Below are 16933 nucleotides of genomic sequence, written 5' to 3' on the forward strand. Positions count from 1 at the left end.
CCTTGGACATTCAGCTCCTAACTACAACCTTCCTTCAGCCACAATTCAGTGATGGCCACAACATCATATCTGACAATCTGTAATTGTGCAACAAGATCATCCACCTTATTTCTTATACTCCATGCATTGAGATATAACACTTTAAGTCCTGTATTTGCTACCCTCTTTGATTCTGCATCCCTATTTCACTGATACCCTGTGGGCTGTAATTTTGTCCTATCATCTGTCTACCCGTCCTGACAGTCTGACTGCACATTACCTTTGCTTTTTTACCATCCGTCCTATCCTGAGTCCATTCAATCCTGATCCCAGCCCATGCCAAATTAGTTTAAACCCTCCCCAAAAGCTCTAACAAACCTGCCCACATGAATATTGGTTTCACCTCAGGTTCAGGTGCTACCTGTCACTTTTGAACAGGTCACACCTCCCCCTGCAGCAGCTTCTCAGCCACGCATTAATCTGCCACATCATCCTGTTTCTAACCTCACTGGCACATGGCACAGGCAGCAATCCAGAAATTACTACCCTGGAGGTCCTGCTTCTCAGCATTCTACCTAGCTCTCTAAATTCTCTTTTCAGGACCTCTTTGCTTTTCCTTCCTATGTCAATGGTACCAATATGTACCAAGATATCTGGCTATTCTCCCTCTCCAAAATGCTGTGGACATGATCCAAGATGGCCCTAACCCTGGCACCTGGGAGACAACATACCATTTGGGTGTCCCGTTTACGTCCACAGAACCTCCTGTCTGTTCCCTTGACTATTGAGCTCCCTATCACTACCTCTCCCCTCTTCTCCCTCTTTCCCTTCTGCACCATTGAGCCATGCTCAGTGCCATTAACCCGATCTCTGTGACATTCCCCTGGGAGGTCATCCCTCACAACAGTATCCAAACTGATCTATCTTATGGTCTTATTGTCTTGAGCACTGGAGGAAACCTGCACAGTCACAGAGAACATGTGCAAACTCCACACAAATTTGGATTGAATCTGGGTCAGTGGAACTGAGGCCACAGCTTTAGTATCTTCCACTATATTTCCCTGACCTTTTATTTTCATGCCAATGCCAAAAATGTTGTTTTAAAAGGGACTTGTGAGGACGGAAAGGAAAAACATTCAGGAGACTATTGGCATGATTTTCCCATGCAGCATGAACAACTAGAGGTCCATTTCATCCTCCCAACTGAGCTGATCTATTTTATTGAAAATTTATTTTGATGTGTAAGATCCTCATTTGTATTCAGGGATGTAGCTTTCATGAAACTATGTTGAATGCCCATCCCATTGCCAAAACCAGTGGTATATGTTAGGAGCTGTATAGAATATTTGAACCTGAGCTATATTTGAAACTTGCCCTTTCAACTACGCATTTAGTCTGCTTCTGCCAGAAAACAGAGATGAACTCCTTTATTGTTGTGTTTGCTTCACTTGTTCCTGCAAATGCATGTAAATTATTTCATTCCATAAAACAGCTTTTGGAGAAAGTAATGTTATTCTGATCATGGACTTTTATGCGTCCCAAATCATGGATACTGATGACATGATAATTGTCATTATTTTAACAGAGTCTCCGAGTCATTCCACACCAACAAACAATGAACAGTCTGCTGATAGGAAGAATCAAATTTTGCCATCCAGTGATCATGTCCTTGAGTTTCGACCATCCAAAACCAGATCTAATAAGCAAAATAATGAAGTCCCTGTGGCAACAGAAAAATGTTTCCTGCAGATTACTGGTATGACTTGTGCTTCCTGTATTGCCAATATTGAAGGAAATCTTCAAAAAGAAGAAGGTAAGAAATGATTTTAACTGGCCAATAATTTAGTGATATTTATCAGTTGTAGTTGAAAAGAATAATAGTCTAGATTCCAATAAAGTGCAATTGATGTCGCTCTCACTTCTGGATCAGAAGGTCACAGATCCATATGTATCCTGCTTGGAACTCGGTATACGTTCCCAGAAACAAAGGTGCTAATTGAATCAGTGCTAACTGGTTATTGCATTATATGTAGAGGGCTGACAGCATGATGATGCTGGAAGTCTGGCAATAACAACTTTTACTCTTCCTGTCTTGGGATTCTCCATGCCATATCCCAATGACTTATCCCAATGGCTTGGTAGGTTAGTCAGTCAATGCAAGTTGTCCCTTGTGCAGGTGAATGGTAGGATCTGGGGGGAATTTATGAGAATATAAGGAGAATGAAAAAAATGGGAATAGTTTAATATTTGTGTAAATGAGTGGTTGATGGTCAGCAGAGTATTTCATTGACTATGATTGAAACCTTTTCTCACAAGACAACCCACCTATTGTAGGTACAAGTCTAATAAACTTTCTTTGAACTTCCAAAGCACTAATGCACTTAAGTTAAGGAGACCAATACTGTACAAAATATTCCAGGTGTTTCAACAGTGTCCTATGTAACTGAGGCCTTATACTTTTATATTCAATTTCCTTAACAATAACTGATGGTATTCTGTAAGGTTTTCCAACTACTTTGTGTACCTGTGCCCTAGCCTTTTGCAGTTCATACAATGGGACACCAAGGTAGCTCTGCTCATACCTCTACAATCTCTTACCAATAACGTGCAATTTTTATTGCAAAAATATACATTTTCTCACACTTGCCGGATCTTTGGCCACCCACTTACCCAATCTATTTCCTTTTGTAGCCTCCTTATGAAAGTTTCCCAATTTATTTTACTACCTGTCTGTGTATCATCAGCAAAGTTAGTTAACATATTTTCATTGAAATAGCTTCATAGAAGCCGCTTACGTCATATAGAAAGCTGAGACCCAGCACTGATCCCAGTGGCATACCATTTGTTACAATTTTCCAACCAAAAGAAGGTTCATTTATGCTTACTCTGTTTCCTGTAACCCAGTGAATCTTATGTCCATGCCAGTATGTTACATAACATGCCACGAGTTTTTCTTTCACTTTAAAGGGGCATCTTAACAGATGCTTTTTGGAAATCCAAGTTTGGTACGTCTACCAGTTCCCCATTATCCACAGCAAATGTTCCCTGAAGAGCAACAATAGTTTGGTGAAATGCGATGACTTGCCTCATTACTTTGAACTTTTCTAACTGCAAATGTGATGGGGCTAACAGGACTTAGCCATTTCCATCATGGGCACAATCCGCCCCACCATGGAGGACATTTTTAAGAGGTGGTGCCTCAAGAAGGCAGCATCCTTCATTAAGAATCCTTAATATCGGAGGCATATCCTGTTCTTGTTACTACTGTCAAGGGGGAGGTACAGAAGCCTGAAGACCAAAACTCGATTCAGAAACAGCTTCTTCCCCTTTGTCATCGCACATTTCTCAATAGTCCATGAACACTACCTGATCATTCCTCTTTTTTGCATATTTGTAATAGTAGTTTTTTCTTTGCACTGTACTGATGCCACAAAACAACAAATTTCACATCATAAGACAATGATATAGAATTTTAATTCTGCCATGTAGTAGCTTCTTCTGTTTTTTATAACTAAGGAAAGGCTATTATTAAGATATTAAGCTAACTGACTTCAAGTTTTTAGCAGTTCACAACATTTGAGAACAAAGAAACAATCTTCTACTTTCCAATTTAATGGAGGCATTTTGGAAAATTAAAATCACATTAACGACTTGTAGGATGAAGTCCAGAATTTCACTTCTTGCTAAGAATTTGATTTCATCTTTTTACCAACAGAACCAGCCCCTTCTGCCTAAATGTCTGTCTTTCCAGTAGGTTATAGATTCTTGAATTCCATCAAACCATTACACCAACTCAATTCATTGAGGAATATAGTGCAAGTAGAACCAGGTGTGCTTACAAATAATCCTGAAAAAATAACTCAAGATTACATGCAACCTCAGAATCTGTTTAGTATTTTTACAATGTGTCTGGTGGAAGACAATTAAACAGCTAACAGGAGGAGAAGTATCCATGAACCTTCCCATCTTCAATCATAGCAGAACTCAAAATGTTACTACAACATATTGTCAGAATGTTTGCAGCCACTGTCAACCTGAATTGCCTGTAGGATAATCAGCCTTGGCCTTCTGATGACCCTTCAAGTCATATGGTATCAAGAAATGGTTGTGCATTTTGGTTTCAGTAAAAACAATGAACACTTCCATCTTGTTTGTTGAACTAAAGTTTAGTACTACAGAAGTAGCTAATCTGTGTTGTAAATTAATTTACGAACTAGAAAAATAATTGTGTCCTTTCACAAGAAATAGGACAAATTTAATCTGGCCAAATGTCATTGTTTTAGTTTATTGTAATCTTTAAAGTGAAGCTACATGTGCAGTAAGTGAATTACTGATAATCTGTTCATTGGTGTTCAATTTGTGTTCAACAGATTAATAAGACTGCATCATTGCCTTGGCCCAAACATGGGCAAGGAGCTGAATTTCTAAGGTTAAAGTGAGAGCACTAGATTTGGACTAGAGAGCACAATTTTACTGAGTTATGGTAAAAACTCAATGCAAATTATGCAGTAATCGGTCTACTGGTTAAGGGGTGGGAACGTCGACTTGGACCATGAGAGGCCTGCGTCGGGCATTTTCATGCCTTTCAAGGCGCAGATTGGAAGTCTGTGTGGGGCACCACTCCTCGCACAGACACTAGAGCAATGTGTGGTTAAGTGCCTTGCTCAAGGACACAAACACGCTGCCACAGCTGAGGCTTGAACTAGCGACCTTCAGATCACTAGACAAACACCTTAACCACTTGGCCACGTGCCCAACACAACTACTGGTTAAAGGAAGGTGTATTGGATGGCAGTCAAGGGATTTCTGCGGGATTCCTCAGAGTATTGTCCTAAATCCACCTTAAACTTTCTCTATACCACACTGTCAATGTGAGGGACAGCTACTTGTCTTATTTTGTACATTTTGTGACCTTTTTCACTTCCCATACATGTTTATGATTTATCCTCAATGTGAAATAACATTTTAAACATAGTGGGTATCTTTTAGGTATACATTCCATTCTGGTAGCACTAATGGCAGGAAAAGCAGAAGTAAAATATAACCCAGATATCATCCAACCTACTGCCATTGCAGAATTAATCAAAGATTTAGGTTTTGGTGCGACTGTAATAGAAGATATGTCTTCAGCTGGAAACTTGGAACTCAGTGTAAGTATGTTTTATATTCAATGAAGTAACTAATGGTATTGGATTCAATAACATTATTAAAAAGTACTATTTCAACTTATTATGGAATGCATTTCCAGGGAGTCTGGTAGTACCATGGTTAATTGACTGAACTAAAATCCCAAGGCTTGAGCTTTTGTCAAGAGACATGTGTTCTAATTCTGCAACAGAAACAAAGATAAATAAATAAATAAATCCAGGGCAGAAAGAATGATACTTTCGTGAAAGTGAACGGGCCACTGTAAAAACCTTGCAGGTTATTGACGTCCTTTAGGGAATCCTTACCTGATCTCCCCTCTGAATTGGCCCAGGGTGCCAGGCTGATCAGGTGACATACTGGCCTTGTCACATCCCATGACAAGTATATACTTTTAAAAAGTCAGAAATAGAATTCCACTTTTCCTCTTTGATAATAAACTAGTGGTGTGGTTAGTTTAAAGGTCCAAGATTATGTGTGTCTTGTGACAGAAGCCAATCAGATTTTTTTACTGAAACTTCGTTTGCTGGTGAAATTGGCTTAAGACCATAACATATATTGGAGCAGAGTAAGGACATTTGATCAATCGAGTCTGCTCCACCATTTCATCATGGCTAATCCAATTTTCCTCTCAGCCCCAATCTTCTGCCTTCCTCCCGTATCCCTTCATGCCCTGACCATTCAAGAATTTATCTGTCTTAAATATACATAAAGACTTGGCCTCCACAGCTGGTCGCAGCAAAGAACTCGACAGATTCATCACTCTCTGGCTAATGAAATTCTTCCTTATCTCCATTCTAAAAGGATGCCCCTCTATTCTGAAGTGGTGTCCTCTGGTTTTAGACTCTCCCACCATGGGAAACATCCTCTCCACATCCACTCTATCAAGGACTTCCACCATTTGATAGGTTTCAATGAGGTCACCCCTCATTCTTCTGGATTCTAGTGAGTACCATAAGACAAAGGAGCAGAAGTTGGCCATTCGGCCCATCGAGTCTGCTCCACCATTTTGAGTACAGACCCAGAGCCTTCAAATACTCTTCCTATGACAAGCCATTCAATCCTGGAATCATTTATGTGAACCTCCTTTGAACCTTCTCCAGTTTTAGCATATCCTTTCTAAGATAAAGGGCCCAAAACTGTTCCCAGTATTCCAAAGAGAGGCCTCACCAGTGCTTTATAAAGTCTCAACATTACAGACTTGTTTTTATATTCTAGTCCTCTTGAAATGAATTCTAACATCACATTTGCCTTCCTCACCCCAGACTCAACCTGCAAACTAACCTTTACGGAACCCAGCATAAGGACTCCCAAGTCACTTTACACCTCAGCTTTTTGTATTTTGTTGTCCATTTAGAAAATAATCAACCCTTTCATTTCTTTTACCAAAGTGCATGACCACACACTTCCCAACACTGTATTCCATTTGTCATTTCTTTGCCCATTCTCCTAATCTAAGTCCTTCTGTAGCCCCTCTACTTTCTCAAAGCTATCTTCCCCTCCACCTATCTTCATATTGTCTGCAAATTTTGCAACAAAGCCATCAATTCCATCATCCAAATCGTTGACATATAATGTAAAAAGAATCGGTCCCAACACAGACCCTGGCAGCTACCCAGAAAAGGCTCCCTTTATTCCCAATCTTTGCCTCCTGCCAATCAGCCACTGCTTTATCCATGCGAGAATCTTTCCTGTAATATCATGAGCTTGTTAAGCAACCTCACGTGTGGCACCTTGTTAAAGGCCTTTTGAAAATCCAAGTATACAATATCAACTGATTCTCCTTTGTCTATTCTGCTTGTTATTTAGAAACGTAAAAATCCTACAGCACAATACAGGCCCTTTGGCCCACAAAGCTGTGCCAAACATGCCCTTAGAAATTACCTAGGGTTACCCATAGCCCCCTATTTTTCTGAGCTCCATGTACCTATCCAGGAGTCTCTTAAAAGACCTGATCGTATCCGCCTCCACCATCATCGCCGGTGGACCATTCCATACACTCACTACTCTCTGCATAAAAAACTTAACCCTGACATCTCCTCTGAACCCATTTCCAAGCAGTTTAAAACTGTGCCCTCCCATGCTAGCCATTTCAGCCCTGGGAAAAAGCCTCTGACTATCCACACGATCAATGCCTCTCATCATCTTATACACCTCTATCAGGTCACCTCTTATCCTCTGACTCTCCAAGGAGAAAAGGCCAAGTTCACTCAACCTATTCTCATAAGGCATGCCCCCAAATCCAGGCAACATCCTTGTAAATCTCTTCTGCACTGTTTCTGTGGTTTCCACATCCTTCCTGTAGTGAGGTGACCTGAACTGAGCACAGTTCTCCAAGTGTGGTCTGACCAGGGTCCTATATAGCTGCCACATTACCTTTCGGCTCCTAAACTCAATCCCTCTATTGATGAAGGCCAATGCACCATATGCCTTCTTAATTACAGATCCAATCTGCGCAGCAGCTTTGAGTGTCCTATGGACTCGGACCCCAAGATCCCTCTGATCCTCCACGCTGCCAAGAGTCTTACCATTAATACTATATTCTTCCATCATATTTGACCTACCAAAATGAACCACCTCACACTTATCTGGGTTGAACTCCATCTGCCATTTCTCAGCCCAGTTTTGCATCTTATCAATGTCCCTCTGTAACCTCTGACAGCCCTCCACACTATCCACAACACCTCCAACCTTTGTGTCAGCAGCAAATTTACTAATTCTTCAAAGAATTCCAACAGATTTGTCAGACAAGATTTTTCTTGAGGAAACGATGCTGACTACGGCCTATTTTATCCTGTGCCTCCAAGTGCTCTGAGAGCCTATCCCTAATAATTGACTCCAACATCTTCCTAACCACTGAAGATAGACTAACTGGCCTTTAGTTTCCTTTCTTCTGCCTCTCTCCTTTCTTGAAGAACGGAGTGACATTTGTAATTTTCCAGTCTTCCAGAACCATTCAAGGATCTGGTGATTCTTGAAAAATCATGACTAATGCCTCCACAATCTCTTTAGCCTCCTCCTTCAGAACCCTGGGGTGTATGCCATCTGGTCCAGGTGTCTTATCTACCTTGAGACCTTTCAGTTTCCCAAGAACCTCCTTTCAAGTAACGGTAACTTCACACACCTCATGACCATTGACACTTGGAACTGCCACCATATTGCTAGTGTCTTCCACAGTGAAGACTGATGCAAAATACATATTCAGTTCATCTGTTATTCCCTTGTCCCCCATTACTTCATCTCTAGCATCGTTTTCCAGTGGTCTGATATCCACTCTCACCTCTCTTTTACACTTTACGTATCTGAAGAAACTTTTGGTATCCCATTTGATTTTATTGACTAGCTTACTTTGTATTCCACCTTTATCTCCTTAATAACTTTTTTAGTTGCCTTCTGTTGGTTTTTAAAAGCATCCCTATCCTCTTACATTGCTCTATTATATGCCCTCTCATTGGCTTTGACTTCATTTGATAGCCACAGTTGTGTCATCTTGCCTTTAGAATACTTCTTCCTCTTTGGGATATATATAGGCTGTGCCTTCCAAATTGCTTTCAGAATTTTCAGCCATTGCTGCTCTGCTGTCATCCCTGCCAATGTTCTTTTCCAATCAATTCTAGTCAACTGCTCTCTCATGCTTCTGTATTTCCCTTTACTCCACTGTAATACTGATATGTCTGACTTTAGCTTCTCCTTCTCAAATTTCAGGGTGAATTTGGTATTGTGATCACTTTCTCCTAAGGGTTCTTTTACCTTAAGCTCTCTAATCAATTCTGGTTCCTTGCACAACACTCAGTCCAGCATAGCTGATCCCATAGTGGGCTGAAACACTAGCTGCTCTAAGAAGCTATCTTGCAGGCAGTCTAGAAATTTCCCCTCCTGGAATCCAGCATCAACCAGATTTTCCCAATCTACCTACATGTTGAAACCCCCCATGACTGTTGTAACATTGTCCTTTTAGCATGCATTTTCCATCTTCCATTGTTATTTGTAAACCACATCCTTACTACTGTGTGGGGGTCTGTATACAACTCTTATCAGGGTCTTTTTACTCTTGCATTCCTTAGCTCTATCCACAATGATTCAACACCTTCTGACCCTATGTCACCTCTTTTTAATGATTTGATTTCATTTTTACCAAAAGAGCAACACCACCTCCTCTGCCTTCCTGCCTGCCCTTTAGATACAAGGTGTGTCTTTTAACATTAAGCTTGCAGCTATAATCTTTTCTCTCCCACCATGATTCACTGATGCCTACAACATCATACATGCCAATCTACAATGGTGTTACAAGTTCATCTACCTTAAGTGGGAGGTTATGTTGGGACTGGATATAAATAGGCTAATGAATGATTAAAATCTTGGCCGATGGAGTGTAATGTAGGCAAGTGTGGTGTTATGAACTTCATTTAGAGGAATCTGAATGCAGCCAATGGCCGTCCATCAAGAACAAGAAGGCACGGTTTTAAGATGAGAAGTGGTAGTTTTAAAGGGATTTGAGGGGAAGGTTTTTTTTAATCCAGAGAGTACTGATATCTGGAACTTATTGCCAAAGGAACTGATTCTGATTCTGGAGTCAGATACAATCATTGTCTTAAAAGACATTTAACCATGTACTTAATTGACAAGGCATAGAAGCATACAGATCAAATGCAGGCAAATGGGATTAGTGTAGATGGCGAGAAAAGGTCAACATAGGCATGGAGGGCTAAGTGGCCTGTTTTTGTGCTGCACCAGCTTAATGACTCCATTACTATTAACTAAATGGAGAAAGGTCGCAGATGAATGAGGTACAAAGGTACCTAGGTGTTCTTCTGCAGGAATCACAATGAGTTAGCAAGCAAATACAACAAATTGCTAAGACCCCAAATCGTAAGTCTTGGTCTCCTTATTTAAGAAGGGATATGCTAGCATTGGAGACAGTCCAAAATTGATTAATTAGGCTAGTCCCTGAAATGACTATCATAAGTGTCTAAAGAAATTAGATCTATATTCATTGGGATTTAGGAGGGATGCTCAGTGAGATGTATAGTACCCCTGTATATGATTCATAGGAGGCATGACAGGATAGATAATAAGTTATTTCTGCTTGTAGTAGAATCTCAAACATGAGGCCATAGTTATGTGATGGGGATAGTCATCTCCTAGAGGATATATCCATGGAGTTTTCTACCACACATTCAAGTTTATTGTCATGGCCATGCGTACTCAGTGTATAAATGTCTTGAGCTTTTTTGCAGCAGTCGCGCAGTGTATTATTTACCAATGGTGCCGACGTAAATTAACATAAATTATACATAAACTTACATGACAAAATTGACAAAATTATATTGACATTAGAAACAACATTAGTGCAGGAAATATACTTCGAGTAGTATCAGAATTTTTCAGGTCAGTTCAAGAGCCTGATGGCAGTGGGGAAGAGACTATTATTGAACATTGAGATGTGTGTTGCCCGGGTGTTAGGGGTCCATAATGATGGATGTACACATGATGAGACTGGATGAGTCCACCACCACACCCTGTAGGCACATGTATTCCTAGGCTGCGATGCAACCAGTCAAAATGCCTTCTTTCTGTAGAAGGGTGTCAGAAATTGCAATGTCATGCCAAATCTCATTAAACTTCTAATGAAATTAGAAATGCTGGTTTGTCTTATTCATGATTGCATCCCTGTACCAGGCCCAGGATTAATCCTCTGAGATTTTGACATCCAGTATCTTGAAGCTGGTCAGCGTTCCTACAGCAGACCCTTCATTGAGGACTGGTGCTTATTGTGAGAGATGACACTAGGGACAGATAGTCTTTTGTCATATTAGATTATAGCCAGGTTTATGAGCTAAGTGGTCCACACCTACCTTTATTTTCCTATGTTCTCATGAAACATAATGGATGATGGCTTGATATAATAACCCTATCATGCAAGAAAATGTTTTAAGACATAATTCATTATAAGCTGCTTTTTCATTATTGCCTTTAGTGGTTGACTGTGTGGCTCAGCATGGTATTATGAGCCCTCTGGGTGAGATGCAAGGAAGCACCATTGACAGACCTTAGAATAAACTGGCCTTGGTTAGCCTCTGAAGAAAATTACAGAGTAAATAAACAAATACTTGTGCTGTCTAAATGAGCTCTCAACATTAGTGCTTTTTTTGTTATAGATTTTCTTAAATTTGACAGGTAGTTCTAAGACACAAAATGCAGGAGGAGCTCAGCAATTCAGGCAGCATTTCTGGAAGGGAATCAACAGTCGACATTTCATCAGGACTGGATGAAGGGTCTCTGCTCAAAATGTCAACTGTTTATTCCTTTCCATAGATGATGACTGACTTGCTGTATTCCACCAGCATTTTGTGTGTGTTGATCAAGATTTCCAGCATCTGCAGAATCTTTTTTTTATCTACAGGTAGTTGTAAATTCATTTTTCAGCATAAATTGCATAATTTGACAGATTATTTTATGATGTTCTCTTTGATTTTACAATTGGATTAAGTCATGAATAATTAATAAATAATATCAGCAATTCTTTCTCAATCATAAGTTCTCTTTTCTTTTGCAACATTACTTGTATCTTTTAGATGACAGGAATGAATTGTGCTTCTTGTGTTCACAATATTGAATCCAAATTAAATAGAGTTGATGGGATTTTGCATGTGTCCGTGAATTTTGCCACCAAAAAAGCCCACATTAAGCTAGATCCAGAACTACTGGGACCACGTGATGTCATCAGAATAATTGAGGTAAATCCAGTTCTGAAATTTATGTTTGTTACTATTAATATCTATTGCTCTTTTGAATTTATACAGCTTTATTTGGCTCCTATGGTAATGTGCCAATGCATTTGGCTGCAATAAAGCCACATTTAGTACAGTTCAGCTCTCATCTCTTTACAATGATAAAGCACCACTCGGTCTCACTTTCCTCTCTTAGCCTCAATATTTGCTTCCTCCTCTCTAGAAACATTAAATTGAGGCCATTATTGTCTTCAAGTGGATAGAAAAGGTTCCAGAATACAATGGATATTTTATGGTGTCCTGATAAATGATAATCCTTCAACCATTCACAAAATCAAATTCTGTGATTGATATTAAATACCTGATTTTCAGACTATGCTTGGCATAGATTGTCTGCTGCATTTTTTTGGGTTTACAGTATCAAAGGTCCTGGTGTTTGTAGAATGCACCTTCTGGTGCTACTTGGACGCGTCTTCAGTGATGAACCCAGGGTCATAGGTTGTTTTGGGTCTTTAATCATCAGACAACCTCAACCAGGCAACCCAGCCAGGGGTGATCAGCCCCCAATTTGTGTCCAAGTGGCACACTAATCCACGGATCCCCCCCTCTGGATCCACAGCCACTGCGAGGCCTTTTCAGCAGCCTCCAGAATGTTCTTGGTGGCTCTTCTGCACTGCAGTCCTTTAACTCCAAGGAGTTTTAGAGTCTGCTGTAATGAATGGCCAGCAAAGCCCCGGCACCCAACTTCAACTGGCTCACAGCGAGCTCTCCAGCCAATGCTCCAGCATTCTGCAACAAGATCTGTGTATCTAGCCGTCTTGTGCTCATTGGCCTCTTCAGTCCGGTCTTCCCAGGGTAAGTTCCAGCAGGACCACTTGCTTTGTAGACTCCGATATTAACACCATGTCTGGGCAGAGCAGAGTGGCTGCGATGTTCTCTGGGAACTTGAGCTGCCTCCCTAGGTCGAGTTGGAGCTGCCAGTCTTGTGCAGTGACAAGAAGTCCTCCTGAGGAGCTAGGCTGATGTTGAGCCTTCTCCCCCACTCTAATAAAGGTGATGGACTGTTTGGGAGGGTGCTGCTTTTTGCTGTCTTGAATCGCTTTGCTGATTGTGTCTGCCGTAGACCTTAGGGCTTGGTCATGGCACCAGCGGTATCACCCTTCCCCCAATGCCTTCGGGCAGCAACTTAGGATATGCTCCAAGGTGTCCCTCTTCTGGCACAGTTGGCATGCTGGGGTGTTTGCCATACCCCATCTGTGCAGGGCTTGGGAGAACGTCATAAACTGATTAGATGAGAAACTTGATGCACAATCGTTCGGCTCTCCAGAGCTCTGTCCAGGTGAACTTGCAAGGTTCTGCATGCTCCCATCTAGTCCAGGCGCCTTGTTTGTACATGCTGACCATCTTGCTGTATCATTCTTCCTCCACTTCTGCTCGTATCTCGTTCTGAACCCGTTGATGCTTCTCCTTTCCACGGGTTTTGTCGTAGCGTGATTTGGGAAAATAGCCCAGTCCTGCCCACCCCACCACCACGTTGCCCACCAAAATGTTGTGCCGTAGCCGTGTCTCCGCTCTGTCGACAGCTTCCTGTGCCTGCCACTTCCTTCCGGTCTTTACACGTTCCTGCTGAAGCAACTTTAACATCAGAGGAGTCTCGGTACATCATAACCTCCCTGGCTCGAGTGACTTTGAATTCCTCTGATAAACCGCTGATGGGGAGCTGCAGTTTGGTGGAATGCCCATACAGGGCAATGTTGCTTAAGTCCAGGGGAGTCCCAACCACCTCCGGAGAAACTGACTGATGGTCTTCTCTCGAGCCTCCACTGTTGACATTGGCACCTCGTAGACTAGAAGGGGCCAGAGTAGCATTGGCAGGACTCCGTGTTGGTACGTACAGGCTTTGAATTTTCCTGGAAGTCCTGACTTGTCAATCGCGGTGAGCCAGGTTATCAAGTCGCTCCTGGTTTGCTGAAGTGCAGCTGTGTCCTTCAGGAAACTGTCAAAGATCTTTCCCAGGCTCTTGACCGTTGGAATCTGGATCCCTCCCAGGGTAAAGTGGAACAGGTCGGCCACTCTTCCCTTCTTCAGGACCAGAGACCTGGACTTGGCTGGTTTAAAGCTCATCCTTGCCCATGAGATGAGCCGTTCCAGCCCTTGAAGGAGCCATCTGCACCCAGGGATGGGTGTTGCCATCACCGTCAGGTCGTCCATGAATGCTGTTATGGGGGTGCTGCCAAGTACCAGATCTAGACATGGGGTCTCTATGTTCCATCTCCACTGACTTGACAATCATGTTCATGGCCAATGAGAAGAGTGACACCAAGATTGTGCAGCCAATGATTATGCCCTTCTGCAGCCAATGCCAGGCAGATGTTAGTGACCCCGAGAAGACTCTCAACCTAAAGTTGCTGTAATAGTCCAGAATGAGGTTTCGAATCATCTCTGGAACATGGTGTCTTGTCAGTGCTGTTTCAACGAGCTTGTGTGGGATGGATCCATAGGCGTTGGTTAGGTCTAGCCAGAGTGCTCCAAGGTCTCCTCTATTCTCCCTTGCCTCCCGGATCAGCTGGGTCACCACTCCTGTGTGCTCCAGGCTTCTAGGTACTCCTGGGACTCTCCCCTTCTGTAGTTAAAGAGGCAACACAGATGTAAATCTTTCTTTCCTTTGATTAAAACAGATCCAATATCTGTACATTTATTTTCTCCCACATTAATGTCCTGATCCTAAACATTCCTTCTTTATGACTAATTTCTGTGTACTTTCCTTAGTCAACCACATTTTATTGCTCAGTTTGTGGTTCCTTTACAGAGGAGAATAATAGTATCTCGTGTGATTGCTTTGCAAATCCATCTCTTCTGACTACAAGGGTGCCCTTGTAAGCTTGGTGCTTTAGCTCTTCACATGCATCCATTTGCATTTTTTTCCTTTGTGTTCTTTCTTTCATATATCCAATATTCAATATTTTATCTTCCTTTTAAAATGTTTCTTTCTTTCTTCATAGTTGTACTTATTTTAGTCTCCCAACTCAATCGTCACTGATTTTCTTCTCATTAATAAAAATAAATCCTTTGACTCCTATTGATTATCTTTTCCACTGAGGAACAAAGAAAATAGGAGTAGACCTATTGATTCCTTGAGCCTGCTTTGTTATTCAGTAAAATTATAGCTAGTATGTTTTTTTTATGCCTCAACTATACTTACCTTACTGATCCCTATAATTCTTGGCCACATTGAAGTATAAAAATCCATCTGCTTTTGTACTGAATATACCTAATATTCACTATTCACTAGAGAATTCCAAATACTTGTAATTAGAACAAAAAGCCCTTCCGCCTCTTACTATTTTGGTAGTCTCTTTATTCTGAAATAATGTCCTTTATTTCTGGAGCCTCCCACTCGGGAAAACATCCCTATCAAGTCCCTTGGGGCAACCATTCGTTCTTCTAAACTGCAGAGTGTGTAGGAAAAATCTGCACCATCTTTCCTCAATGGACACTTACCTCATCTTAGAATTAATTCATGATCCATCGCTGCACTGCACTGCAGCAAAGATAACAACATTCTTCCTTTAAAGAGGAGACTAAATCTGCAGATTTTATTTTTGATCATCAAATTAGCAACCCTCTCATCAGATCTTTTAGCAATTCTCTTTTTATCAGCTTTTGATATTTCATTTCCTAAATATTTCCCCTACTTTTGATGTCCTATCCAGTCTCTCATTTGCTCTTATTTGCATTTAATTATTTTATCATTATTACTATTTTAATTTTCCATTTTCACTTTTATTAGGTTTCTCAGCACCTTGTTTAAGCATGTCTTTTTAAAATGACAACAAATGGAGAAAACTGATCATATATGTTACTCTTATCACAGGTCTGATTCATTTAGTCTCTCATTGAAGATGTATGTTAATCAGTTTAGTTCACTGTGCTTGATTACACGTCATTTTATCTTATTTACTGAACTTCATTTCCATTACAGGGACTTGGCTACAGTGCATCTGTAGTCAAAAGCCAATCAGCAGTACATAATCTGGACCATAAGGAGGAGATAAAACAGTAAGCGTGTTTATGAATTTCTTTAAACAATAGAAATCATTAATTTACCCTGAATCATAATTATACTTTTATTTTCATGTAAATTTTAGGTGGAGGAAGTCTTTCTTGCTTAGCCTTGTTTTTGGCATTCCTGTTCTTGGTCTAATGATATACGTAATGATAATGGACAACTATGGTGGGTCCAGAGCTCTTGAACAAAATATTCTTCCTGGGTTATCAATTCTCAATTTGGTTTTCTTTGTTCTCTGTACTCCTGTCCAGGTGAGTTGAAACTGAAAGTTTATATATAACGGCTTAAATATTGAACATAGCACAGTCAAATTGAACCTGTATTCCCATGCTTTAATGTAGGGCTGGAATACTGTTATTTAAAATAAGCCTTTTAACCAAATTAGTAATACGAGCTTTTCCATTGGCAACCTCCACTTATGTACCTCCCTTTGAATCTTTGCTTCACTGCCCCCTGGCTCTTTCAATAAAAATGAAGGGAGTAATGATGATTGATTGATTGACTTGAGTTTTGCTTTTCTGGTAGAACATTCCCAATCTATTTTTCTTCAGATACCGTTGCTAAAATTACATATACATTGGGTGACTTTGCAAGGACAAACTAGTATCAGCTGTAATAGTATGCATGAAATCATGTTTACGTATGATTACCATGGGGTTTCAGTGAGTTGAAAGGGAGGAGGGGAACAAGGGTTCTGCTCAGTTGAAAGGGAGCCATGTGGGCTGGAAGGGATGTCAGGAAATGTCTATCGGTGAGCCAAATGGTGAATCAGTTTCCAGATATTGTAATCAATTAGAGGTTATTTGGATTTTTTCTGCACTTTTCTTTTCATTACATCTAGAATCCTTGAGTTTTATTTGTGTTAAATCATGTGTTTTTTGTAAAACTGTTACCAACATAATGCAATTTGTGCTTGATAAACTACTAAGTAAGAATTTACTATGAAGTTATTGGCCCATGGAATTCAAATGAAGCCACATTATGGTGCAGCAGATTGCTTAAGATATCG

The 16933-nt window shown here is 40.7% G+C and overlaps 1 protein-coding gene across 1 annotated transcript in view; it reads left to right on the forward strand.

Annotated features, from left to right (window-relative positions):
- atp7b (ATPase copper transporting beta) overlaps window positions 1-16933 on the forward strand; it is a 69095-nt gene that overhangs the window by 2850 nt on the left and 49312 nt on the right. Inside the window, exons 2-6 of the mRNA XM_063052916.1 lie at window positions 1565-1792; window positions 4969-5129; window positions 11700-11861; window positions 15838-15914; window positions 16004-16175. Of these exons, the coding sequence (XP_062908986.1) occupies window positions 1565-1792; window positions 4969-5129; window positions 11700-11861; window positions 15838-15914; window positions 16004-16175 (800 nt within the window). The remainder of the gene's footprint in view (window positions 1-1564; window positions 1793-4968; window positions 5130-11699; window positions 11862-15837; window positions 15915-16003; window positions 16176-16933) is intronic.

The sequence above is a fragment of the Mobula hypostoma genome, chromosome 7, assembly GCF_963921235.1.
Source record: "Mobula hypostoma chromosome 7, sMobHyp1.1, whole genome shotgun sequence".
Taxonomy (NCBI): domain Eukaryota; kingdom Metazoa; phylum Chordata; class Chondrichthyes; order Myliobatiformes; family Myliobatidae; genus Mobula; species Mobula hypostoma.